The sequence below is a fragment of the Hippopotamus amphibius genome, chromosome 2 (genome assembly GCF_030028045.1).
Source record: "Hippopotamus amphibius kiboko isolate mHipAmp2 chromosome 2, mHipAmp2.hap2, whole genome shotgun sequence".
Taxonomy (NCBI): Eukaryota; Metazoa; Chordata; class Mammalia; order Artiodactyla; family Hippopotamidae; genus Hippopotamus; species Hippopotamus amphibius.
The window spans coordinates 11,048,583-11,075,517 of NC_080187.1; the positions used below are offsets into that span (position 1 = coordinate 11,048,583).

General features: G+C 54.6%; 1 protein-coding gene across 1 annotated transcript; it reads right to left on the reverse strand.

Moving 5' to 3' along the window:
* On the reverse strand, nucleotides 1-26,719 carry ADGRD2 (adhesion G protein-coupled receptor D2). Its single transcript, XM_057720582.1, is given in 25 exon segments — nucleotides 1-85; nucleotides 723-897; nucleotides 1,256-1,441; nucleotides 2,225-2,339; nucleotides 2,417-2,470; nucleotides 2,609-2,650; nucleotides 6,927-7,047; nucleotides 7,882-7,997; nucleotides 8,082-8,215; nucleotides 8,737-8,890; nucleotides 9,170-9,272; nucleotides 9,531-9,634; nucleotides 10,892-11,024; nucleotides 11,026-11,045; nucleotides 19,985-20,090; nucleotides 20,505-20,628; nucleotides 21,124-21,258; nucleotides 21,970-22,081; nucleotides 23,262-23,543; nucleotides 23,824-23,909; nucleotides 24,260-24,358; nucleotides 24,740-25,381; nucleotides 25,699-25,911; nucleotides 26,277-26,340; nucleotides 26,684-26,719. Coding segments are annotated over 25 exon segments (3,441 nt in total).
* Between the last annotated feature and the right edge of the window lie 216 nt (nucleotides 26,720-26,935).

A 26,935-nucleotide genomic window follows, 5' to 3' on the forward strand; every position in this document is an offset into this window, starting at 1 on the left:
TTAGCAACGCACCCATTCAGCGGAGACAAAGGCGCTTGAGTGCAGGGGCGCCGCTGCCGCTCTCTTGTTCCCACAGATGCGGCGCCTGCGGGGGCGGGGGCGGGGGGTGGGGCTGGGACAGAGGTGTTGGGGGGTGATGGTGGGGGTGGGGGGGTGCCACTCAGCCCCCTCGGAAAGCCCACCGCCTGCAGGGCGCCTGCGCCCTCCTGGCAGGCCTGTAGGGGGCGCCTCCAGCCCATTTTGCAGAAGGGGAAGCTGAGACTCGGAGAGGCTGGGACACGTGCCAGGGGCGGAGGCCTGCTGGGAGTTTGGGGTCATACAGACTTAGGTTCAGATGTGCCTAGGCTTACCCCTATGTGACTACTGCTGCGTCGCAGTTTCCTCGCCTGTGGGACTGGGGCCTGACCCCAGCTCTGCCCCTGGCCCTGGCTAGTCGGGGCTCCTCTGTGTGCCTCAGTCTCCTCATCTGCACAGTGGGAGGGTGACAGCACCCCTGTTTCCCCAGGTCGCCGCATGAAAGGAGTCAGCAGATGCCCGGGTGCAGCACAGAGCCCGGCCCCAGGAAGAACTCCTTAGACAGGCCTCTTGCCCCGGCGGGAAAGAATCCTGTGCTTGGAGGCTGGGCAGTGCTGAGCCCACCCCTCAGAGGCGTGTCTCTGGTTTTAAGGCTGTGGGGACTCAGGCCCAGAGAGGCTGGCCGCCACCAGGGTGGTCCCCGCCACCGAGGCTCCCCTCGGGCCAGGCTGGGCTCTCCTTGAGCAGGGTCCAGGTGGCCCCAGCCCTGCCCTGCCATCCCCCCATCAGCTGTCCAGCTGGGGAAACGGAGGCCTTGGGAACGCGCTTGCTCCTCACAGGGTCTGGAAGCCTCTCGGACCACCAGGCACTGGGCCGGGAGCCCTGAGAGAGGATGAGGCGGGGAGGCTGGACTTTGGGCGCCTGAGAGGTGGGTGCGTGGAGGAAGGCAGGCTCCTGGCTCCCCGTCCCTCCTGGCAGCACCTGCTTGGGAAGTGGTCCCAAACTTACTCCCTAAGTAAGCCTCTGCCTGGAGCACTGCGTTTTCACTGACAGAGCCCACAGGGCCCTAATGGGGGATTTTCAGGCACCAACAAGGAGCAGAGTGAGAGGAAGAGCCCCTCAAATTGTGGGAGGTCAGCTGTGGTTGCTTCTCAAATCATTTCCATTCCGGTACAGTGGGGCTGAGGGGGTGTCCGGGCACCAAGGGGAAAAGGGGAGCCCCCTGAGGCGGGCGCTGTACCTGAAGACTTGAATGCTGTCAGCTCCACGGCCTGAGGACAGAGGCGGTCTGTCGGGGGTGGGCCCCGCACCCCTCTCTTACCCTCGCTCTGGGGGCCCTTGGCTACCTTGGTGATGACTCCTCCACCCTCAGCGGCCTTGGCATTCAGGTTCTGCCAGCTGCTCCCAGCCCCCTTCAGCCTGGTAACTGAGGGACGGGGCCCTCTGGATCCCCAGGGGAAGCCCCCACCCCAGCCCCACCCTGGTCCCCGTGGTTTCCCTAACCCTGCTGGTCACACGTGCTAGCCCCTTGGCAGAGTCCTGCCACCCCTCTCCCAGACTCACCGGCCTCTCGGGTTCTGCAATGGAGGAGAAGGTTGTGGGGATCCTGGGGACGTGGGTCCCTAGGAGGAGGAAAACACTTGAGCGCGTGAACTTGTAGGAGGCTGAGGCGGGAAGTTCTCTCTCCGCTCCCCCACCCTGGACAGGGATCTCATGACCAAAGACCCTAAGAATCCACTCAAAAGTTTACCTCATAGATTAGTGGTGAAGAAACTAGGGCCCAGAGAAGGAAAGTAACTTGCCTAAGGGCACACAGCAGGTGAACTAGGAGGTGGGATTCAAATTCCTGGCCTGACTCTGAAGTCATTCAACACATGCCCTGTCTCCGGCCCCTGAACCTCATCCACATACCTGCTTTTGGGAACCCCCTACACCCCTTCTGTGTGGAGACCCAAGGAAGGTGACCCTGGGCAAGCTCTACCTCTGGGCTGGGCACCAGGGACCCCTTTCCCTAGTAGTGGTGGTGGGAAGAAAGGAGCCTTTTCTGAGCCATCCCCCAGGCCCTGCAGTTGCAGAATTCCCCAGGCCTCAGTCTCCTTGTCTTTCAGATGGGCTAATGGAATCTGCCGCTGCCCTCCAAGCTTGGCCCGAGCACGGGGGAGACTGAGGCACTGAGTGGCACTCCAACTGGAGGGTGGTGTGATCGTACCTCTAAGAGCCAGGTGTCTTCGGGGTGGAGCCAAGACTACGGGGTTGTCCTGGGCCACCTCCCAGGGACATGAGGGCCTAGGGTGGAACCCCGGGCCTGCGGGACTGGAGCGAGCCTGAAAGGAAAGGGCATCAGTGCTGGGATCCAGGCCGTAGGTAGGACCTCCCGCCCCTTGACCCCGGGCCTGCCCACCATGAATGCCTCTGCTGCCTTCTTCTCAGTCATCCTCTGCAGGGCGCTCCGGACCTGGAGGATGGAGCCGGGGTCAGGGCTGGGACCCTCCCCTGCCCTCCACAGGCCGGGCACAGAGCCCCCTGCAAATAAGCCCTGCCTGCCCCCCACCCACATCCCACCCCCCCCAGCAGCCGGTGTCCCCCGACTTACCTCCCCGTTGTAGGCGGCATAGACCAGGAAGATGTACGGCCCCTGGGGACAGACCCAGGGTGAGGGTGGGTGTCACTGCCTGGGAACCCCAGCCCCCAGCCCCCACTGCCTGGCCTGGCACCGCAGCAGAGACACCCCCAGAGACATTTAGAGACACAGGCTGATGAACACAGATCCTGCGCTGACTCCCAGCCCGTGATGGGGAGGAGGCATTTGTGGCATTCTACCGCAAAGAGAACCAGGAGGGGCCTTGCCCCGCTGGACCCCGTGCCTTCAGTCTCTGGTCACCCTCTATCTCTCCATGCCCCACCCCCCTGACCTGCCTCACCCTCACAGCCTCACCACCTGAAAGGGTTGGGGATGGGCAAGGGGACTCCTTTCTGAAGCTCCAAGGCTAAATCAGGTCTGGGGACAGCAGAGTGTGATTGCATTCTGACTGTGCCTCTAGCTGACTGCCTCTCTGAGCTTCTGTCTCTTCATCTGGAAAGTGGGGATGAGGCCAGGACTTGCCTCCCGCTGTGTGTGAAGGACTCAGCACAGTGGCTGAGTTGCAGCTGGCTCCTCCCCACACACGTGAGGACCACGACAGCCTGGCCACTCACAAAGCACCATCACACTTGGGGTGACACTTGACCCTCCCAGCAGCTCCATGGCTGGGGATGGAGGGGGATTCTTTCTCCCTATTTGATGGAAAGGAACCCTGGGGCCTGGGGTAGGGGACAGAGCAACGTGTCCCAGGCTGACATGTGGCTCAGCAGGTGGCATGTAGAACCTAGGACTTCCTCAGATTCCACCTGGACAATGCAAAAGGCTCCTCCCCTGAGGCTCAGACAAGAGGACACAGGTGAGGGGACATGGGCTTCCTAGAGGCTCTCTAGCTTCCCAAGGCTGAGAGATGCAGCCCCAGAACCTGACTATTCTCCCAGGCTCCCAGGCACTAACTAGGTTGCTACAAGCCCCAACTCTGCCCGTAAAACAGACCCTGGGGCCTCCCAGCCGCATCCCACCTGCAGTCTGTGCTCTCTTCCCAGCCCCTGCACAGCCTCCCCCATCCTGTCTCCTTTTACTCACTCCTCACACATAAACAAACGTGTCTTTCCAAACTCCAATCCAACCTCACCAGCACCTACCTAACACCCGCCAAGGCTCCCTGGTACCCCTGAGATGAAGTCTGAGCTCCTTACAACAGCTCTGGGGACCCTGCAAAGTCTGGCCCCCATGTTCCCTCGTGTCCTGTTTCTCACCATCTCCCCCTACCCCATGTCTCCCTCCCTCTGACCCCACTGTGCTCCCCTGACTTAAAACCTTCTTCCCCCTCTCTTCACACAGCGTTCAGGTATTGGCTGAGAACCACTGCCTCCAGGGATGCCCATTCTGCCTCCCCATACGGCCCCAACAGCCCCTGAGCCTTTCAGTCTCAATCGTGCCCGCTGTGGTTGTGTGGTTTTGGTGTCTGTCTGTCCCTCTGGCTGAGACCTCCAAGGGTGGATTCTTTGTTCCTGAGCTCCACCACGTCCTCCAGCATGCAGCCCAGTGTGGGAAAAAGGAAGGGGCCAGGGAAGTACGTGCTGAATGACCAAATGAAACAAATTCACGGTGCTCCTGATAGGTGCCAGGTGTCATGCTTTGTTCTTTGCAAATATCATCTCAGTGGAAGCCCACCACGATGCCATGAGGTGGAGAATGTCCCCTCCATATAAGTATAGAGACGGAGGCCTGTCTCAATTGTGCAGGCCTCGCAACAAGACTTTCAGGCAGGGTAGGTGTGAGCTACAGCTGGTTACAGAAGTGAGGCTCTGCTCTTCCACCACAAAGCCTGGCACAAGGGCCAGACAGAAACAAATCACCCTCAAGAGTGAATGAATGAGTCAGCGCAGGGTTCAGTCCCTCCACCCTCAAGCCTGCTGCTCCCTCGTCATCTTGGGCAGGTCCTGCTCAGCTTATGCCCAAGACAGAGTGAGAGAGGGATGGGCCTGGAGGTAGGGCAGGAAGAGAAAGACATGAAGAGACAGCAGGTATGATGGAAGAGAGAGGGAAAGGGCAGGCCTGGGGAGGGAAGCAGCTGGGAGGGATGAGAGAACATGGCTCTGACTTGGGGACCTGCCCTGAGACAGTCACAAGAGCATCAGGGTGGGCCCAAGTCTCATGCCTTCTGACCCCCCAGAAGGCAGCCTTCCCCACCTTCCACCAGACCTGAAGGTCTGAGGCTGGCTGTGAGGGGGCAAGAGAGGTGACACTCGGAGAGAGGGAGAAGCAGGATAAAGGACCAAGAGACAGGGGGTCAGAGCCCAAAAGAAGAGGAGATGTAGAGAAAGGCCCAGGAAGAGCCAGGTGGGTCCATTCCAGAGGAGATGGGGACAGGGAGAGGAGACTGTGACACACACAGAGCTTGAGAGACAGAGAAAGAGTCTCAGAGAAAACTCAGGGACAGAGACAATGTAAGGAGACACCTAGAGATGAAAGGACCTGCCCTGAGAGCGAGGGCGGTGATGGTGGCTCTGGCTCCATGGCTGCAGCTCCGCCCACCTGAGGGCCACAGGCAGGGATGGAGCTGGATCCTGTTGCCACAGCAACAGGATGCTGCTGCCCTTGCCACTCTGAGGCAGGGTGGAGACACCTGGGCAGGGTCTCTCTGCTAAGTGGGGCAGGCTGGAATTCCAGCCCATGGAGTTCTGAGAGTGGTGGGCTTGGAAGAAGGGCTTCTCTGTGTCTGTCTCTGTCCCCAGCTGCTCAGGCCCCACCAGGTCTCTGGGAGTTGTGCTTCTTTGGGAAGAATGTTGGTTTTTCTTCATTCTCCAGGCCCCCCTCTGGGCACGACCTCCATCCTCCCTGAGCTGTCCGCACACCACCCCCCACCCCTGTTCTTTTCTCTGTCCATTCTCTGCCTGCCTGGCAGAGGGTAGTGAGCCCCCAAGGCCCAGGGAGAGAAAACAACGTGGACCAGGACCCTGGAGACCAACCCCTTTTGCACCCTCCCTTCTTCCTGCCTCATCCCTCCCTTAACACTTCACTCCCTTGTCTTGGGCATGGTCTGCCTCCCCGAATCATGTCAGCTCCACAATAACAGGGCATTTTGCAGCCTCCTTTGCTGCTGTGTCCCCAGCGCCTAGAACAGTGCCTGGCCCCTAGTGGGCATTCGAAAAATTTCTCATGGATGGATGAATAACTAACTGGGTGAGGGTGCCCCTCCCCACCCCCAACCCCAGTCTCGGCAGCTCTTCCAGGAACGAGGCCCATCTATGGTCAAAGCTGAATACCCTGATGGGTGAGAACACAGACTCGGAACTCGGGACCCAGCGCTGCTTCTTCCTACTATGAGGCCTTGGGCAAGTGATGTCCTCAGTTTCCCCATTGGTAAGGCCTGTTCAGAGATATAAATGTGATCCTGGCCCAGGACTCAGAGCACTCAGGCATCCTCAGCCCTCCTTCTCTGAGGAAAGGATAGCAGGTCCCCAGGAAGCCCAGCTCTGAGCACACAGGGACCCTGGACAGAGTTTGCACCTGAATTCCCAAGCTTGTCTTTGTCCATCCATGGGCCACCCCACTTCTCAGCCCTGAGAGGGACCTGGGCTGGGGCAGAGCTGGGAGTGGGGAGTGCAGACAACATGAAGAGGTGCTGGGGGTACCAGGGAGGCCGAGGGGCAGGGCAGGCCCTCCTTGGACTGACCTCCCTCCCAGCACTCAGCCCCTGAGGCTGTGGTGTCTGTGTCCGTGCCCAGGTCCCCCATGTCTACAAACCCCCTGAGGACAGGGATCTAGTCTGACCCACCTCTGTGGCTCCAGGACACAGGACCCGAAAGGCACACCGGAGGGTTCCTGCGGTCCCACAGGAGGGTTACTGCTTCATTTACGTGGGTCACGTTCTTCCAACCAAAACCTTTTCTGAACTGCTGTCCTCACCCATGGAGCAGCGCATGCTGCCCCGCAGTGGGCCACTCACAGACCCCAGGGGGAGAGGCCCCCGGTGTCCTGCATCCCCATCCTCGGCTTCCTGCCGAGGCCGGAAGTGGCTCTAGCACAGCCTGGGGACTGGGACTCCTGCTGCGTCCTTGAGTGTCAGGGCGCGAGGCATCTTAGCCACCCCTTCTCTGGGCCTCAGATTCGTCAGCTGCCAAGTGGGCCACAAAATCCGCCGCGAGGTCTGCTCGTTGATTGCAGGTTGGTTCCCACTCTCCCCCTCGCCCGCCCGCCCCTTGACTGTGTCCCATGGCTGTTGGTGACTCCCACGCGCCCCAGCCCCCTGACAAACCAGCCACACCCTCTGAGCTCCAGGGCTCGGCGGACCCCTGGTCCCACGCGGCCCAGGCCCTGGAGGTACCTGGAAAGAATTGAGGCCCACAGCGGCGTAGGCCCAGGCCGGGCTGAGGTGCACCAGCACGCCGACCAGCCAGGTCAGGCCCAGGACCGGCAGCAGGACCAACACTGGCTTCACCGTGGCCCTGCGGGACAGCAGGTCAGGCTGAGGGAGGCCAGGGGGCTCCCCTTGGGGTTCAGGGGAGGGCAGCCCCCGGAAAGTGCCTGGAGAGGGGCCGGGGCTGCAGGCAGGGGACTGCGGCTCAGGACTGAGGTGTAGCTGGAAGGTGCGGCTGGACTTGGCGGCCCCTGCTCAGACAACCAGCATGGCATGAAGTAGGGGTCGTGGCCCTGGGGAGACAGGGTCCCAGTCCCAAGCCGGACTCAAAGGAAGGGAATGGCAGCTGTCTAGGGAGAGGGCTGAGGCCTGGACAGCGGGTCCAGGGGGCATGGGGTCTAAGGGCTTCCTCTTCCCCCTCCTCAAGGACCCCTGGGGTGGCCTGTCTTTTCAGGGCCCCACTGGCTTGGGCTGCTCTGCCGTTGGCAGAGGGCGGGTGGTGAAGAAGAAGGCCAGGGGGGTGCCCCTTCAGCAGGATATGGTCCTGGAGAGTGATGGGGGTTCTTGGCAGGGGTAGAGATCTAGATTCTCACCCTGAACCTGAACTTCTAGGGACTGCCTGATTTGGGGGTCTCCCCTACCTTGTCTCCACGGGGCCATCAGTGCCTTCTGCAGATGCTGAGTCCCCAGGACAGTGGCTGGTGTCTACACCGCCCCTCATATACACACAGGCTCAACTACCATCCGCACAGGTGACACGCACGGGCACATGCTTCCACATGGCCACACGCATGAGCCTGCGTGCACGTGTGGCACAGACACGCTGCACCCACGTGCTTATCTATAGCCTTGCACTCAGGAGCGCACGTGGCCACGCCTGGCTCCCCCACTTCTTCCTGACTCCCCCAGCCTGGGGCCTCACCACATCTGCATCCTGATCTGCTGCTGCACACAGGGCTGCGGGCTCAGCATGCGGGCGCGGCGGCGGGCACTGGACACGGTGACAATCACCACACGGACCAGGATGCAGGTATTGGCCTGGAGATCTGGTGTCAGTGGGGGCACCCTCCCCCTCCCCCGACACATCCCTCCCCTGCAGGGCCCCCAGCCCACCCCACTCACAGTCAGCACGAAGAGCACGGGCCCCACAAAGGCCCAGATGGCATCTGTGTGCACATTGAGCCAGCAGTGCCCAGTGGCCACATAGTCATGGGGGCACGTGGCCAAGGTGATGGCCACGATGGCCACAGGCACGCCTAGGGGAAGAAGAAGTGACCCTAGGACCATGCCACCCTTCCGTCTTCTCGGGAGCCAGCCCCCATCCAGAGCTGCAGGCCCCAGCTGTCCCAATGTAGCGGGTGTACTGGTGGCATTGGGAGATCCGGGGAGTGGGGTTGGGCAGGCCTGATATTTTGGGTGGCACTGCAGCCCCGAGTAGCTGGGGAGCAGAAGAGCTGAGATTGAGTCAAGGCCTTAGGGCTGGGAATCAACAGAGATGGAGGCTGGCGAATGGCACGGGGTTAGCTGGTCTCAGACTAGAGAGGCAGTGCCGGCGGCCACGTGCTGAGGCAGTGGAAGTGGAGGAGGATTAAGAATTGGAGTTGGGTGGAGGTGGGGGTTGACGGAGCTGAATTTGTGTCAGACACGGGTCCTGGGCGCCGGGTAGTGCTGGGTACCAGTGGACGTGCGTGGGGGGCAGTAGGTGTTGGACACACCGGAGGCCGTGCAGGGCAGGGTGGGGGGGAACAGAGCAGGAGTGGGGAGCGGAGGGCCTCACCCCAGCCTGTGGCGTAGCAGAGTGGCCTCCTGGGGCCTGGGTGCAAGCTCACGGCCACCACCCTGCTCCACAGCAGCAGCCCCTCCACCAGCATCCAGGAGAAGGCGACCAAAAAGAGGAGGTGCATCACAGCTGTGACGGCCACACAGGCCACCTGTGTGGGAGGGCGGGGATCACCACCGAGGCCAGTCATGGGCGTGGTCCATCCTGGGTCCCCAGTCCGTGCCTCGCGTCGCCAACCCAAAGCAGGGTGAGGGGGTAGGGTCTCCAGGCAGCGCCCTGGGCCCAGCTCCAACACTCGGGGTCTTTCCTCTCTAGGGCTCACTCCTCCCCAGAAGTGGAGCCACGTGAAGACACGGGGGGCAACCCAGAAGAGGGTGGCGATGCCTTCCCAGCCCCGCCGAGCTCATAAGCCCACCCGCTGGCCGCCCACCTTGTTGGCCTTTGCCCACTCGCTGGCCATGAGGAAGCCCTCGGCGGAGGCCAGGGAGAAGGTGAGGTTCTTGTGGACTGTGTTTCGCTCTGACTTGGGGACCCTGGACAGGCACGGGAGTTGGTTAACGAGGACACCATCTCCCCCCCGCACCCCCATCAGCCCGCTCCCCACCCGCGTCCTGGTGAACCTGCTGATGAAGCCAGAGAGGGCAGCTCCGCAGGGGTCCACAGCCCTGGGGGAGGCCCTGGACCAGCGTCTGCTCAGACCAAGAACGGACACCCACCCGAGGAGGGACGTGGAGGCCCACGAGGGCTGGGGAGGGCCCAGGGTGCCACGCGCGTTGGGGAGCTTGCCTCACCCAGCTGCCAGGAAGAGCAAGAAAGTGGTGGCGAGGGCACAGAAGGACACACCACAGCCCACAAACGAGAGCGTCCGCAGCAGGGACTCCTCTTCGGGGCCTCTCTGTGGGAGGGACAGAGACCCCAGAGGACAGGAGCCCCGTCACCACCCTGACCTGATGAGACCAGGCCTCAGCTGCCCCCTCCCCCACCTGGCAACTCCCAGGCTCCTCAAGCCGCCTTCTCTGAAGCAGGGATAGCCAGGCCTGCATACAGCAGGCACTCAATACTGGGCATTTGCACGTCCTCTCCTGCTGGCTCTCCCGAAACTGGGGCCCAGCTTCACGGATTCCTCAGCTACTAAGAGAACTAGCCTGACAGGGACCACCCACACGCGCGTGGGGAGGAGGGATGGCACGTGACAGGCACACGGGGGGGGGGGGGGGGACACGGAGCTGGCGCGGATTACTTGTGACGTGCCAAATGTCCACGCTCCGTTTTTACAGGAAAAGTGCGTTAGAGAGCATGTTTTTCTAGGTCATGCCAACGTTTCCCCAACACGTCCCCAACACGCCAAGTGACCCCAGCATTCCGGGGCTCAGACTCTGTGGCACTCAACCTCTTGGCGAGTGACCACTCAGAGTCGCTGTCTGGTCCAGCGAGCCCACCTCACTTGGCCGCCTCCTGGAGTTTGGCTTCCTCCTCGGTCTGTAAATGCTGGTGCCTCTCAGGGGTCTGTCTCCATGGCGGCTCCTTTCACTTCTAACCTCATCTCGGCCATGGCTCTTATCTCCAGCTGAGACCCCTCCTGCCCCAAGCACCGGACCACAGTCCCCACGGTACCCCAAACCTGTTGCCCACCTGTGCCTCCTCAGAGATGAGTCCCTCGTCCCCCAGTGGCCCAGGCCACCCCCTCCCCCTCAGCCCAGTCTCCTGGTCTCCTCACTGCTTCCTGGTCCAGGGCCCCTCCCCTCTCCTAGGCCAGGCCTGCAGCCCCCTCGCTGCTTCCTAGCCGCCACCCCAGCCTCACTCCCGGCACCAGGGGGCTCCCTCATGCAGATCTAACTCCTGCTTCACACTCTTCCACACCTGCCCTCTGCAACAGGACCACGAGCCAAGCGTGTGAGCCAGGCAGCCCGGGCCTGTGCAATCTGACCCGTGCCCACCTTGCCCACTGCACCCCCCACCGGGCATCAACTGCCCTAGAAGCCCCAGACATTGCAGTTCTGGAACATAAACCCGTCTGCCATTTCTAGGCTCCTTGCCTTTGCTTAGATGGCCCTCTGCTTGGAATGCCTTTCTGTTCAACTCCCATTCATTCCTTAAAACTTGTTTCTGACATCACCTTCCCCTACCCCCCTGCCCCCTCCCCAGCACTCACCTGGACGTCGTACACCTGCAACAGGACGGCAAAATTGGTGCTGTGGTTGCAGAAGCAGGCGGTCGAGTCCTGGTACAGGGCAGTCACAGAGCAGCCAGTGGTGGCCCAGGAGCCCCCTGAGTCTGGGCTTGGGGTGAGTAGGGAACAGAGGGCTCTTGAGATGGGCTGACATGGGGGTGGGGGCAGGTGGCAAGCAGGGGAAAGCCTCTCGCCAAAGCCTGGGGTCCCTCAGTGCCCTGCCTCTAGCCAGCTACGTGACCTCGGCCAAGTCACTGCCCCTCCCAGGTCTCAGTTTTCCATCTGTAAAATGTACTTTTTTCAGCAATGGTAGGAGGCTGGGGTGATTCCAACGATCACCATCGATTAACTGCATTAGTTACTAAGCAACAGTGATTGACGTTCATTCCCTGGTTTTGTCATCAACTCTAACACCCATTCCGCTGATGAGTCTCTTCCTAGGTACCCCACAGAGCAGGCTTGCGTATCTCCTATGATAGGGAGCTCACTGCCTCCTGAGTAACAGGCTCTCCTGCCCCAGCTTGTGCCCAGTTGAGTGGGGCTTGGAGCCACCCTCGCAAGGAAGTTGGTGAATGGAGACCAAAAACATGCTTGAGTCCTGCCTTATCCTTAAGCAGAAGGGATGTCTTTTTTTTTTTTTTTTAAGTGACTTATTTAAACAACTTGGAAACTCACCTAATGCTGAATTTCCAGAAAGCACAGACAGGTTCCACCAGATTCGGAGGGAAGGCCTAAGAGCAGCGAACAGGGACAGGGCAGGTGCGTAAGCACACGTGGGCAAGGAGAGAGACCAGGGGATGGAGGGGGACGTGGAGGCCTCCTGTGTTTGAGGGACCAGGAGGTTGCCCAGCATGGGTGATGGCTGCAGGGGCTGGAGAAAAATGCAGGCAGGGAGGCAGAAGGAAGGTGAAGTGAGTAGACTTTCAGGCTGGCATTATGGTTAATATCGAAATCCTAGGAACGTGCTAAATATCCATCCTTCGGGAAGTGGTTAAACCGCTGTGACTCTTTCCTCCAGGATGCTCTTCCTGGTAAGAACACACAGGTCTCTATCTACTGATAGGAAGGAGCTCGCCATATGTTTTTCAGAAGCTGCACAATATTATACATAGTAGGAGCCCATCTATGGTTAAAAAAATAAGGTTCTATGTAATTGTGAAAACACATGCACAAAGTCTGGAATCAAACACACAGCTAACTTAACAATAGTTAGGTCTCAGTCTGAATGTGTTATAATGAACATGTTAGTTCTTTTGTAATGAACAATGACAACACTATAGACTGTATAAGATGTCATCAGGCAGAAAGAAGACGTCAGGTGGTGGGTGGTACCAGCCCCAGTCTAGGCAGGGTGGCAGCCTGAGCTCAGAACTTGGGCTATCTGTCCTGATGGGGGAGGGTGACAGCAACATCACCTCACTAGAATATGACACTTTGTGTTTTGCAAAGTACTTTCATGTCCTTTATTGTGGTTGATCTTCATAGCAACCTAGGAGGTGGGTGTAAATTTGTAATTTCAGATGAGGAAACTGAGCCTCAGAGAGGGGAATTAATCTATATGAGGTCACACAGCAGAGAGCTGAGACTTGCTGTGACATGGTCAACCCCAGGTTTTTTCCGTCACTCTATGGCGATGCCTGCAGAGAAAGTATTATTTCTTGGGTTGGCTGAATTACTACCACATGTGTTCATTCACTCATAATATTTTTCCTGGGTCTCAGGTACTATGTTAGGTGCTGTGAATACAAAGAAAACCTGCCATTCACTTTTCAAACGGATGGCTGTTTCACCACTGGTAGCACATTTAAGTGGAACAAACTGAAGTATCAGGGCAGCTTATACACTGAAAAGCCACAAAACTGTTGGTGTCCAGTAGCTCCATACCTGGCCATATATCCCCAGGTAACAGTCACCAGAATCAAAATGTATTATAAGTGAGGATTTTCACAGGGTTAGGCAGGGTTAATTGTAACAGAAAAAAAATCTGCAGATACTCCGGATGCATGAAGGCGAGAGGGTCAAGTTCATTTTGGACCATTCCCTGGGAAGGGGGTGGTTCTGGACTTGGCTGCAGTCAAGGTCTACATGTCGCTAGGAACGAGAGCAAGTGAGAAAGGACAGGATGGCAAAGGGACACCTGCGACAGAGACAATGCAGAAGACACCTGCGGGGAAAGTGAAAAATGCAAATGTTTACATGGCTCAGCTGAAAGAGCAAGGGCTTTGATTTTGCAAAAGGAAAAAAAATATATATATATATATATATATATTATGTACCCAGAAAAAGGCTGAAGGGAAATACGTGAAAAAGTTCACACCAGCTGTCTCTAGGTAGCAGGGTTTGTCTTTATCCTTTTCTGCATTTTCTGAATTTGCCACAATGAGCAATCCCTTACTTTTATTTTTCATTTTAATGTATTTAAATCATATAACTAATATATAAATACAATCTCATGAGTTAGTTGTTTGAAAAAATAAACAAAATTGGTAAACTTCTGGCTAAACCGATGATGAATGAAAGGGCAAATATCATTATAAATTCTACATGTGTTAAAAGGATAATAAGTGAATATTATGAACAACTTCATGCTCGAATTCAACAACCTAAAGGAAATGAACAAATTCCTTAAAAGTCACAAATTACTAAAACCCTCTCAAGAAGAAATAAAACACCCCAAACAATCCTGTATCAATTTAAGAAATAAACTCATACTTTAAAAACTTCCCACAAAGAAAACACCAGGCACAAAAGACTTCACTGGTCTTTACTGGCCTATCAAGCATTTAAGGAAGAAATAAAACCAATTCTGCAAAACTCTTGTAGGAAACAGAGGAGGAGAGAACACTTCCCAGCTCATTTTATGAGATTAGCATTAACCTGATACCAAAACCAGAGGAAGGCAGTATAAGAAAACTACAGAACATATTACATATTCCAGAATATAAACACAAAAATCCTTAACAAATATTAGCAAATTGAATCCAGCAATATATACAAAGGACAATACACCATAACCAAGTGGGGTTTATCCCAGGAAGCCAAGGTTGGTTGAACATTTGAAAATCAATCAATGCAATTTACTATATTTACAGAATAAAAGAGAAAACCATATGCTCCTATCAATGTGGAAGAAACATTTGGCAAAATTCATGATAAAAATTATCCACAAAGCAGGAAGAAAAGGGATATTAATCTGACAAGGGGCATCTACGAAAAGCCCACAGCTAGCATCACACTTAATAGTTCAAGACTGAATACTCTCCCCCTAAAGTTAGGAACAAGACAAAGCTATTTGTTCTCGTCATTCCTATTTAACATTGAATTAGAGGTCCTGGCCACCGCACCAAGGAAGGAAAAAGAGAAAGAAAGAAAAAAAAAGACATGGATTGGAAAGGAGAAAACAAAACTGTCTTCATTTGCAGAAAACATGATCAGGGATGTAGAAGATCCTAAGGACTCTATAAGAGAGCTACCAGAAGTACAAAGTGAGTTTAACAAGGCTGCAGGATACAATGTCATTATATAAAAATAAATTGTATTACTATATACTTGTAATGAACAGTTTAAAATTGAATGAAGAAAACAATACTGGACTTCCCTGGTGATCCAGTGGTAAAGAATCTGCCTTCCAGTGCAGGGGATGCCAGTTCAATCTCTGCTCAGGGAACTAAGATCCCACATGCCTCAGGGCAGCTAAGCCCGCATGCCACAAATATTGAGCTCATGTGCCTCAACTAGAGAGCTTGCGTGCCACAAACTACAGAGCCCATGCACTCTGGAACCCAGGTGCCACAACTACAGAGCTCATGTGCTCTGGAGTCTGCGTGCTACAACTAGAGAAGAGAAAACCCATGCGCCACAACTAGAAAGAAGCCCGCATGCCACAATGAACAGCCCACACACTGCAACGAAAGATCCCACATGCCTCAACAAAGATCCTGCATGCCACACCTAAGACCCAATGCAGCCAAAAATAAATAAAAAAAAATAAATTAAATAAATAAATCTTAAAAAAAAAACACCAAAAAGTGGTATGTCTAACAAAATATCTTCAAGACCTGTACCCTGACAGCTACATATCACTACTGAGAGAAATTCAAGAAAACCTAAATAAACAGAGGGATATACCTTGATTAGGGATTGGAAGACTCATTGTTAAGATGCCAGTCCATCATCTTATTTCAATTTGGGAGATTCAATGGAATCCCAACCAAAATCCCAGCAGGTATTTCCATAGACATTAACAAGCTGATTCTAAAATTTATATGGCAACGTGAAGACCCTAGGCTAGCCAAAGCAATTTGGAAAAGGAAGAACAAAGTTGGAGGGCTTACATTACCTGATTTCAAGGCTTACCATACAGATATGTTAATCAGGACAGTATAGGGCTAGTGCATAGATCTATGGAACAGAATAGAGAGACCAGAAATAGACTTACACATAGATGGACAATTGATTTTCAACAAAGATGACAAGATAATTCAATGGGAGAAAGAATAATCTTTTCAACAAATGATGTTGGAATGAGACGTCTACATGAAAAAAAACTTCAACCCTTACCCAACATAATACACATAAATGAATTGAAATAAATCATAGACATAAATGTAAAGGCTAAAACAATAAACTTTGAGAATATCTTTGTGACCTTGGGATAGGCAAGATTTCTTAGGTAGGATGCAAAAAACATAAACCATGCAAGATAAAAATTGATAAACTGGGGCTTCCTAGGTGGCACAGTGGTTAGGAATCCACCTGCCAATGCAGGGGACATGGGTTCGATCCCTGCTCCAGGAAGATTCCACATGCCATGGAGCAACTAAGCCCATACGCCACAACTATTGAGCCTGTGCTTTAGAGCCCATGAGCCACAACTTTTGAGCCCATGTGCTGCAACTACTGAAGCCCATGCACCTAGAGCCCGTGCTCTGCAACAAGAGAAGCCACAGCAATGAGGAGCCCGTGCACCACAACGAAGAGTAGCCCCCACTCACTGCAACTAAAAGAAAGCCCGTGCACAGCAAAAAAGACCCAACACAGCCAATAAAATAAATAAATAAATAAATAAATAAATAAATTGATAAACTGGACTTCATCACATTCAAAACTTATCTTCCAAAGACTTATCACTGTTAAGAAAGTGAAAAGCAATCCAGAGACTAGAAGGTATTATTCACAAAACATATAGCTGGGGGACTTCCCTGGTGGCCAAGTGGTTAAGAATCTGCCTGCCAATGCAGGGGACACAGGTTCAAGCCCTGGTCCAGGAAGCTAAGCCTGTGCGCCACAACTACTGAGCATATGCTCTAGAGCCAGTGAGCCACAACTACTGAGCCCATGTGTCACAACTATTGAAGGTTGCGTACCTAAAGCCTGTGCTCCACAACAAGAGAAGCCACTGCAATAAGAAGCCCGTGTACTGCAACAAAGAGTAGCCCCCATTTGCCACAGCCAAAGAAAGCCCATGCACAGCAACAAAGACCCAACACAGCCAATAAATAAATAAATAAAACTTTTTAAAAAACAACATATAGCTGACAAAGGACGTACCCAAAATATATAAAGAATTTTTTACAATTCAATAATAAGACAAATAATTTAAAAATTGGGGAAGAACAAAGCTGGAGACATCATATGTACCGATTTCAAACTATATTTAAAAGCCATAGGAATTAAAACAGTATGGTATTGGTATAAAAACTGACACACAGATCAATGGAACAGAATAGAGAGCCCAGGAATAAACTTATGCATATATGGTCAATTAATTTACGACAAAAGAGGCAAGAACATACAATGGGGAAAGAACAGTCTCTTCAATAAATGATGTTGAGAAAACTGCACAGCCACAGGCAAAAGATTGAAACTTGACTACTATCTTATACCATACACAAAAATAACTCAATATGGACTAAAGACTTGAACTTAAGACCTGAAACCATAAAAATTCTGGAAGGAAATATAGGTGGTAAGCTCCCTGACATAGTAGAAAGCAAATAAACAAACAACCCCCCCACCAAAAAAAAAAAAAAAAACCCAAACCCTCAAACCATCTGATTAAAAAATAGGCAGGGACTTCCTGGTGGCTCAGTGGTTAAGAGTCTGCCTGCCAATACAGGGGACATGGGTTAGACCCCCGGTCTGGGAAGATCCCATGTGCTGCAGAGCAACTAAGCCCATGTACAACAACTATTGAGCCTGCACTCTAGAGCCCACGAGCCACAACTACTGAGCCCACACCCTCTAGGGCCCACGTGCCACAACTACTCAGCCTGCATGCCTAGAGCCCGTGCTCTGCAACAAGAGAAGCCACCGCACTGAGAAGCTGCGCACTGCAATAAAGAGTAGCCCCGGCTCACTGCAAATAGAGAAAGCCCGTGCCCAGCAAATGAAGACCCAACGCAGCCAAAAAAAAAAAAAAAAAAAGGCAGAAGATCTCAATAGGCATTTTTCCAAAGAAGACATAGAAATGGCCAACAGGTACATGAAAAGATGCTTAACATCACTAATCATCAGAGAAATGCAAATCAAAACCACAATGAGATATTACCTCGCACCTGTTAGGATGGTTATTATCAAAAAGACAAGAAAAAAGTGTTGGCGAGGAGGTGAAGAAATGGGACCCTTGTACGCTGCTGGTAGGAATGTAAATTGGTGCAGCCACTATGGAAAACAGTATAGTAATTCCTCCAAAAATTAAAAATAGAACTACCATATAATCCAGCAATTCCACTTCTAGGTATCTATCCAAAGAAAATGAAAATACTAACTCAGAAAAGATATATGTACCCCCATGTTCATGGCAGCATTATTTACAATAGCAAAGATATGGAAACAACCTGTGTCCATTGATGAATGAATGGATAAAGAAACTGTGGTATATATATAACGGAATGTTATTTGGCCGTAAAAAGAATGAAATCTTGCCATTTGCAGCAACATGGCTGGAGCTCAGAAATAAGACAGAGAAAGACAAATACTGTATGATCTCACTTATATCTAAAAAGAAATCAAGCTTATAAATACGGAGAACAGATTGGTGGTTGCCAGTGGGGGTGGGGCAAGGGCAGGGAAGAAAAAGAGTGAAGGGAGTACAAAAACAAAAGTAAAAAAGAGAGGATCCATATGGTTTATGTGGAGAAATGTCAGTAACCGGAAGCGCAAATAACACAAAAATTTCTGGAGGGAAAAACGAGCACTTCCCATTAAAAAAAAAAAGGAATCCCAGTGGCTCGTCTCAAATTTCTTTTAATTAAAAAAAAATGAAAATTGGGGAAAAGATTTCAACTTATATTTAACAAAGGAAGATATATGAATGTCCAGTAAGTGTATAAAATGGTGCTCAAAATCATTGATCTTCAAGGAATTGCAACTTAGAACCGTGATGAGACTTCCATACACAACCATTAAAATGAACACTATTAAGACAGCTAAGGATGTTCGCAAAGGTGTGGAACACTGGCAATGCTCACACACTGCTAGTGGGAACGTAAGATGGTACAGCGATGTTGGAAAACAGTTGGACAGTCTCTTAGGAAGTTCCTGTATACATCCACTTATCATACAACTCAGAAAGTCCCTTGTAGGTATTTACCCAGTAGAAAGAAATCATATGTCCACAAAAAGACTTTAGAGGAGTGTTCATAGTGGGTCTATTCATAAGAGCTCAAACTGGAGACAACTCAAATCTCCATCAACACGGAAATGGAAAAACAAATTGTGGTCTATCTGTATAAAGAAAGTCTACACAGCAGTAATGAGGAGTAGAAAAAGGCCACAATGTAGATGATACTCAAAAACACCACCGGAGCAAAAGAAGCCACACACTATATGGTTCCATTTATATGAAGCTTCAGGAAAGACAGACAATCTAGAGTCACAGAAAGCAGAGCAGTGATTTCCTGGGTCAGAGTGGGGAAGGCTGAGAGGGAAGGGGCATGAAGAAGCCTTTTTGGGAAGGTGGAAAAGCTCTGTATCTTGATTGGGGCAGTGATACATGAGTATATACATGGTCAAAACTCATCAAGCTGCATACTTAGAATGGAGGTTTTAGTATATGTAGATTTATGTTTTAATGAAATTGATGTCTTAAAACTATTTAATTTTTGGCTGTGTCGGGACTTAGTCGCAACACGAGAGCCCTTCGTTGGGTTAGGGTTAGGGTTGCACTGCTACTCTCTAGTTGTGGTGCCTGAGCTCTCTAGCTGTGGCTTGCATGCTTAGTTGCCCCGTGGCATGTGGGATCCCAGTTCCCCGACCAGGGATCGAACCTGTGTCTCCTGCTTTGGCAGGCGGATTCTTAGCCACTGGACCATCAGGGAAGTCCCAAAGAAACTGATTTTTAAGAAGTCTTGAGATGATATATGAATGACATAAGCTGTGTGTGTGTGTGTGTGTGTGTGTGTGTGTGTGTGTGTATGCTGTGTCCAAGATAAGTGGTTTTGAGCAAAGGAGACTTTAGCTTTCTCTGAAATCCTCTGAAGTTTCAAAAGTGAGAAGGAATTTGTGTACTACATATAATGAATTAAATAACATATCTTGGGGATCTTTCCATGTCAGTTTATAGTAAAATGCCTCATTCCTTACATAACCTCAGCTGATATTCCACTGTGTAGCTCTTACAAGGCTTTTTAGGTAGTCCACTATTTATGGACTCTTAGGTTATTTTTCTGGTTATGAAGCGCACTGCAGTGCAGGCCTCTCTCATCTCCCTGTTTGATCCAATGGGAACCACCAGTTTTTTGAGTCATGCAAGCCTATCATGGAATCCCATCTCGGCCACTTACAAGCTGGGGCCAGGTACAGCTCCTCTCCCAAGCTCACTTTTGTGGAAAGGGCATTTGGAAGACTAAATGAATGCTGCCCATTTAAGGCACGGGCCATAAGGTAAGTGCGCAATGCATCACTTCCCTTCCCCCTCTCTTGAGGATAATGGGATGGCTTGTGGATGAGTATTTTTCTTGCACATTTTTACACCTTGGTTGTCCAGTGAACAAATTTTGGGATGTGGCGGGAGGGGCACCGAACCAGGATAACTGTATCAGGTGGCTGCTTCCCAGAAGCACCGCACAGTACCTGGTTCTGGTGTTGCAGGTGAAAGGTCACAGCTGTGTTGGCCTCGCCGGTTTCATCCCACACCTCGGAGGAGATGATGGCTGATCCCACCTGGGTACTTAGGAACCTGTGGGGAGAAAGGGAGCTTTTAAGGGCACCAGGTGCCTGTGGGGGAGAGGTCATGTATGGCTGGGGTCATCGAAGATGATACCTCTGGGTCCAAAGAAACATCAGGAAAAGTCCTGTGCTGGGGATTAGGGCCCTGGGTTCCATTCTTGCTGGTAATTTGAGTAAGCCCTGTTCTCTCCCTAAGACTCAACACTGAAGCCGGGACCCCAGGCAGGAGTTGAGCCACGTTCCTACCAGCACATCTTTAGCAGACCCCGAAATCTGTGCATGTCAGGGGTGAGCAGGCTTGGCCGTGGGCTGCCAAGGGCAGATTTGCCCACCAGAATGGGGGCTCTGGGAGGGGACGAAGGCCTAGCCTTCTCTGGGGAGGGGGTCCAGGCCCTCAGCACCCTGCTGGGTGGGGCCCACTCACCTCTGCATTCTGCTTGCCTCTTCAGAGCTGTCAGGGGTCTGGGGCTCTCGGCCAGGGGCCCCCAGGGTGTGCTGGAAGACACTCGAGCTGAACCAGCTGTGGATCATGGTGACTCCAGAGAGGCCTGGGTGAATGGGAGGAGGTCCGAGACCCAGCCAGGGACTCAGCAAGCACCACAGGCTGGTCCCGAGGGTAATTCTCTGCTCGCCTCACAGAGAGGAAAACTGAGGCCCAGAGAAGTTAAATGACTTCCCGAAGATCACACAGTTAACAAGTGGCAGAGCCACAATTTCGACCAGCCATAGTTGATGTGCTTAACCTGGCAGCTCTCAAGCCCTCTGTCCCCTAGTCTAATACTCCACCCCTGGGTGGCACCAAGGGAAAATGTGTGGGGTTGAGGGAAGGAGACTAAGTGAACACCTACCACCTACTACTACGTGGTAGGTGCTTTAAGCTCATAACAATCCAATGAGGTGAGCAGTAATAAGGCAACCTTACAGATGAGGAGATGGTTCTGAAAGGTGAGGTGACTTATTCAAAATAGCAGAGCTAGCAACTGTGAGGGCTGAGGTTTGACCCAGACCTCAACGGGGCCCCATCACCCCTTCCCCTCACCCACCTTTCCCGAGGAGCCGCCTCACTTCAGCAGCGGAGATGCGGATGTGGCCGGGCCCCTCTGGACGCCCACCGGGCATTGTGAACACGTAGCCCTCCGTGCTGGTCTCCCTCAAGCGTAGGTGCCGCACCTCCAGTCCTGGGATCAAATGGGGCTGAGTGGCTGGACCTCAGGAGGGAGGTCTTTCTGCTGGGCTGGCCCCGCTGGTCTGCTTCCCCTTTCCCTGCCACACATCTAGGAGGCCACCATTCCTGCTCAGAGAGGTTCAGCAACCTGCCCAAGGTAAATCTGACTTCTCCAAGGCCAGGGGGAGGGAGTCACTGAGAAGGGGGAGTCACTGGGGGACAGGACATGAATATCAATGAGCTGCCAGAAACCACTGGGTGCCTGAAGTTCCACTGTAAGTGCTCCCCCACTAAATCTGCAAACATTCACTGAGTGTGTACTTGGGTCTGGCCCTGAGATGCAGAAATGACAGGGCAATTGCCCTGGCATTCAGGGAGCTTCAGGTGGAATTATGTAATTACCACAAGGCAACAAAAGATATGTTCAAAACACTGGGGTAACAGAGGAGAGAGGAACTGACTCTCTGGAGAGAGCTAAAACTGGGGAAGGCTTCCTAGAAGAGCTGATGCTCAAGTAGGGTTCTGAAGGATCTAGAGGAGTTTGCTAGGAGATCAAGAGCGATAGAGCATTCTAGATGGAGGGCACAGAATGGGCAAAGGCAGGAAACAGAAGGGAGCATCTGTGGGAGTCAGAGAACTCCCCGTGACCAGGGCTGAGGAGGATGTGTGAGCCCAGGCCCCTCCCGGAGCCCAGATGTGTGGCACAGGTGGGGGGCAGGCTCACCGGCATGGCGGTGCTGGATGTGCATTCGGGGCCGCTCAGGGGTCAGCACGGTGCTCAGCAGGGGCGCCAGGCGCTGCACACTCGCCACCAGGGCCATGGGTCCGCCAACTACCTGAGAGGAGGCTGCGGCTCAGCCCCCTCACACTCCACGCCCCACGGCTGCCCTCCCTGACCGCTGTGGTTAACACGTTCTCAACGATCTGTGAGGTGGCCTCCCTGCTCCAGACCCTCAATGGCTCCGCAGGGCCTCCGGGATCAAGTTCCGGCTCCTCAGCCGGGCATTTGAGGCCCTGCCTGATGCGCCTTCTCTGGCCTCTCCAACGCTCTCCTAAGCCACGTCGTCCTCTAGCCAAGCTGAAGGCCTCACAGCGCTCTCTGCCTGCTGGCGGGTTGTTTGCCAACTGGGGCACACTCTGAAGGCATGGCCACGTCTCCCACTTCTTTGGTCTGACTCAGTGTTAGACCGATAACAGGTGCTCAAGTTTAAGATTCCAAAAAGAAAGCCATGGGGGGTGAGGACAGAGCAGGGAGAGGGAACACGCATGGTTGGGACACCTGCTCTGTGGTGGGCAAGTCCCCTGATCGACACATACTCCTCTCCATTGCCTAAGCAAGGCAGGTATGATCATCCCCATTTTCCAGGGGAGAACACTGAGGTTCAGAATCCAACTTTCCCCAGGCTGCCATAGGGTCTCAGATCCCCAGGAAGATGTGGGCTTACACCCTCCCTAGGATGGGGGTACCACCTGGACAGGTGAACATGCCACAGAACCAGCCTCCTATGTTGTGTCATCCCCACCCCACCCCCAAGGCTAGGTTTCAGTTCTGTCCTGAAATCACAGGGGGACCCCATGTCTGCCTCTTAAGCCCCACAGCTTTTCAGGCAATGTTCACAATGCTTCATCTTCTCCCTTTTCTGGGCTGATGACTCCCAGGCCTACAGCCACTTCCGCCAGGATGAGATTTCCAGCACCCTCACCCTCTGTCTCTTCTGTTCTCCATGGCTGAACACACAGCAGAGAGGACCTTCCACTTACGGTGGACAGCGGATTGTTGGATATGGGAGGCCCTTATTGACTAGTGGCTCTGAATTTTTAACTGCAGAAACTGTCATTCAAGAGCAGTTATATGTGGAAGTTCAACTTATAAAACAGACAAAAGAGGAGCTTCTCCTGATGGATGGAGAGATGGAGCTCAGGGATGGGTGCTGACTATCCCACAGCTACACAAACTGGTGGCGAGGTAGGAACCAGAGCCCAGGCCCCAGCCCCACCCAGCTCTGCCAGCCTCACCTCGCTGATTGACAGCCACGCACCAGCCAGCTGCTCGTCCAGGACCAGGCTGGCCACAGACACGACAGCCTGGCCCAGCTGCTCCCAGGGTCCTGTCGCGGGCTCTGGCTCCCACGTCCCGAGGGCTGCCACTCTTTTCAGGAAGTGCACGACAGCCAGCAGCGCAGCTGGCCCCAGTGGAGCTGCCTCCTTCGCCACGACTCTCTCCAGGATTCCCAGGAAGCTGGAGGCCTCGGCCAGGGACAGGTCTCCGTGGGCTTGAGAGAGAGGGTCAGGGAGCAGCTGTGGGGCAGAGGAGCTGCTGACTGCTGGTCTGCCTGTCACAAGGGGAACCCCCCCTCCCCGGGGCTATACTTGGCCTCTGCCAGCCTTCTTGATGGGTGTGGGTCTAATTAGTCACAAGCCCCCAGCTCTCAGAAGTGCCAACGTAGGGAGCATGAACAACCTTAAATCCTGAACACACACATTAGGTGGGTGTCCCCTTTACAGTAGAGGACACTGAGGTGCAGGGAGGCCACCCATAGTGCCCCCAGACTCTCCAGCCCCTTGGGAGGGGGCTCACCACAATGGCATTGGCCAAGGCATTGACCTGGCTGATAACATCCTGGCCAGGCCATGACCGGGTACCCTGCAGCCGCCGGTAGGTCTCTGCAAAGGAATGGATGCCAGACTGAGCCCTGGGCAACATCCTCCCTAGAGGTGCCCCACCCACCATGTGCTGCTCAGGGAGGAAGAGCACACTGATGGCTGTGTGTATGGAGACTCAGGTGTCCTGGATGGGGAAACTGAAGCTCAGAATGGCAAAATCACCCACACATCTGGGATTCACCCCCACATCCATATGGCCCCACTGTCTGTGGTCTAGACTCTGTGAAGGCCCCGAGACTCTGAGAAGTTTCTGAATTTCCAGGCTGTGCCAACTTCCCCCTGCAGCCTACACTGGTCCATAACCAGTGTCCCCTTCACCAGAGCCCAAGGCACAGCTGCACAGGGCGCACCTGTCCGGTAGCAGCAGAGGAAGGGCAGCGGCTGCAGGCAGAGCAAAGAGTCCTCGGTGCGGGCTCCTGGGTCCCACGTAGGGCACTCCTCTGAGGGCACTGGCCAGGGTGGGAGAGGTGTCAGGGCCGCATCCTGGCTCCCCATCGGTCCCCGTGACCCACAGCCCGTTCGGGCCTTGAAGGCGCCTGCACACCCGACGGGGCGCCAGGACGCACGGAGTTAGGGGGTGACGTGGGAACCTGAGGCCAGCACTGGGAGGAGCAAGGCGGCCAGGGGCCGAGCCCATTCAGGCTACCAGGACTGGGCGGACGCCGGAGGTACTGGAGGCCTGGAGAGGGAGCGGCCAGAGGGCGTGGCTCGGTTGGCAAGAGGTGGGCTGGATCGGGCAGTCGGAGGGGAAGCGGATGGGAGCCGGGAGGGTGGGGGTGGGGCCAAAAGGTGGCCGGGGCCCGACAGGCAGGAGGCGGGGCGGGCCGTACCCGGACAGAGAAGCCGCACCCGCACGGGCGGTAGCAGCGAGGGTGTGACGTCCAGAGCGCCCAGGTCCCAGCGGAAGAGCAGGCCGCCGAGGGGCGGCGCGCAGGCCCTTGCCCGGCGCAGCTGCTCGGGGCCCAGCGCCCGGCTCCACAGGTGGAAGTCGGTGAGGTTGCCGCTGAAGGCGTCCCGCGCCGAGAAGCCTCCGCCCAGAGAGTCCTGGTCTTGGCCCAGCACGAGGATGCCGCCCGGTGGCAGCGGGTGGCCCGCGCCCAGCCCCCGCGCCGCAGCGCGTCGCAGCCCGTCGGCAAACAGCGCCCAGCGCCCGCCGAGCTGCTCCCACGTGGCGCACACGTGGTGCCAGCGGCCATCCGCGCGGAAGGCAGCGTGGAAGGGCCCATGGTGCCCGCGCACCACCAGCGCCGCGTGCACGGTGCCGCCCGGCTCGGCAAAGGCGCGCAGCTGCAGCGCGTTGGCCAGCGCGGGTACAGCGAGGGAGAAGAGAGCCGCCGTGTCGGACGAGGTGGCGTCCCACTGCACGTGAGCGCACGCTGTCAGCGCCCCCAGCGACGGCAGGGGCGTCCGAAGCCGCGCCGCCCGATCCGCGGTTCTCTCCCCGAACATCAGTGCAGCCGTGGTGCGCGCACCTGTGGGGACACAGGGGCCTCGACCTCAATTTCCCCAGCTGCGCACAACGTCCTGCCTCTGACAGCTCATTGGCGCAGCTATAGGGGCCCTCCTGGGCTTCAGGTGCCTCCCTCCCTCCGGAAGGAGAAATGGGGGCTCCAGTGCCCGTGCCCAGAGGTCAACCCCCTACTTCCAGTCCAGGACAAGGGAACCTGAGATGCGATGCGGACTTCCTCAGGATTCAATCCGCAAGGACTGTCACGGTGGGCTACCATCTCGAGGTCATCAAAGCCCCCCTCCCCCAGCCCCCACTTCCCAGGCCCGGGCCCACACTCACGCCTCTGCGGGGGTCTTCGCAGAGGGGCCTTTCTTTGGCCCACCCAGATGGGGTCGGGCAGCCGTGCAGCAAGGACCCCAGCTGGGGGCTGCAGTACCAGGTGGCCGAACCGCTGCTCACAGGACTCTTGGGCCTGCCACCAGCTCAGCCGCTGCCCTGGGAACTTACACACCTCATCTGCAGTCTCCACTACCTCTCCAGGGGCCACTGGGGCTGCAAGGCAAGAGGAAGGTAGATACGGGAGAAATGTGTGGGGATCTGACCCTTATGGGGTGAGTGGGGTAGGCAGGGCCAAGGACACTGGACTTGGAGTCATGTGGGGCTGGATGGGGCTGAACCCTGGCTATGCTCTATGACCTAGCAAGTTTTGTGCCCTTGCTGAGCCTGTTTTGTCATCTGTATAGTGGCAGAAATGAGACGGACATGAGTGATGCTTTCAGCCCAGGGCCTGGTATAGTGGGGCTGAACTAAATGGCGCCTCCTCCCTCCCTCTGCATTTGAGGCCAGTGTAGCACATGGGCCACAGGCTGGCTGAGCTGGGGCCGGGGGAGCCTCTCTGGGGCATCCCTCATACCAACCTGTGACCCAAGGGTTCCTTGATTCACCTGGGGAGTTGGAAGGGGTCCCAGAGAGACTCCTTATCTGAGAGAGAAGAAGATAGATGGGGGTCTGAGTGAGGTCCCCAAGCCCAAATGTGCAGTTATTGAATGCCTCCTGTGTGCTCCAGCAGGGTGCAGTGGAGGCTGCAGGCCCTGCAGTCAGGCCTGGGTTGGCCCAGAGTGTAATCTCGGGCAGGTCACTTTGTTGCCCTGACCCTGTTTCCTAGCATCTGGTGGATGCTTTTATTCTATTTCCATGCCAGAGGCTTAGTTTGTTAATCTTTGCAGTTACCTCATGATGTGAGGTGGCCACTTGGAACCCTAGCAGCTTTGAGTCCCCTTGGCCTCCTCCCCTGCACCCCCCTGCCTCCCAGAAGTTCAGGTACCAAGAGGGCGAGGAGACAGTAGCACCAGGGGGCCATTCTGGATCCAGCAGGGGCAGGCGAGGAACAGCAGGGATCACGGGTGTGGCCAGTGTGGACTGAGGAAGGATAAAAGCACAGGAAAGCAGCTCAGTGTCCCGCCTTGCTATGCTGCCCACTCTGTCATCTTGCCCCTTGTTTGGCTCCCAGACCCCACTGGGCTGGAAGCCCAGGATGGATGGCCCACCCAGTGGGGATGACATTTAAGTGCACAAA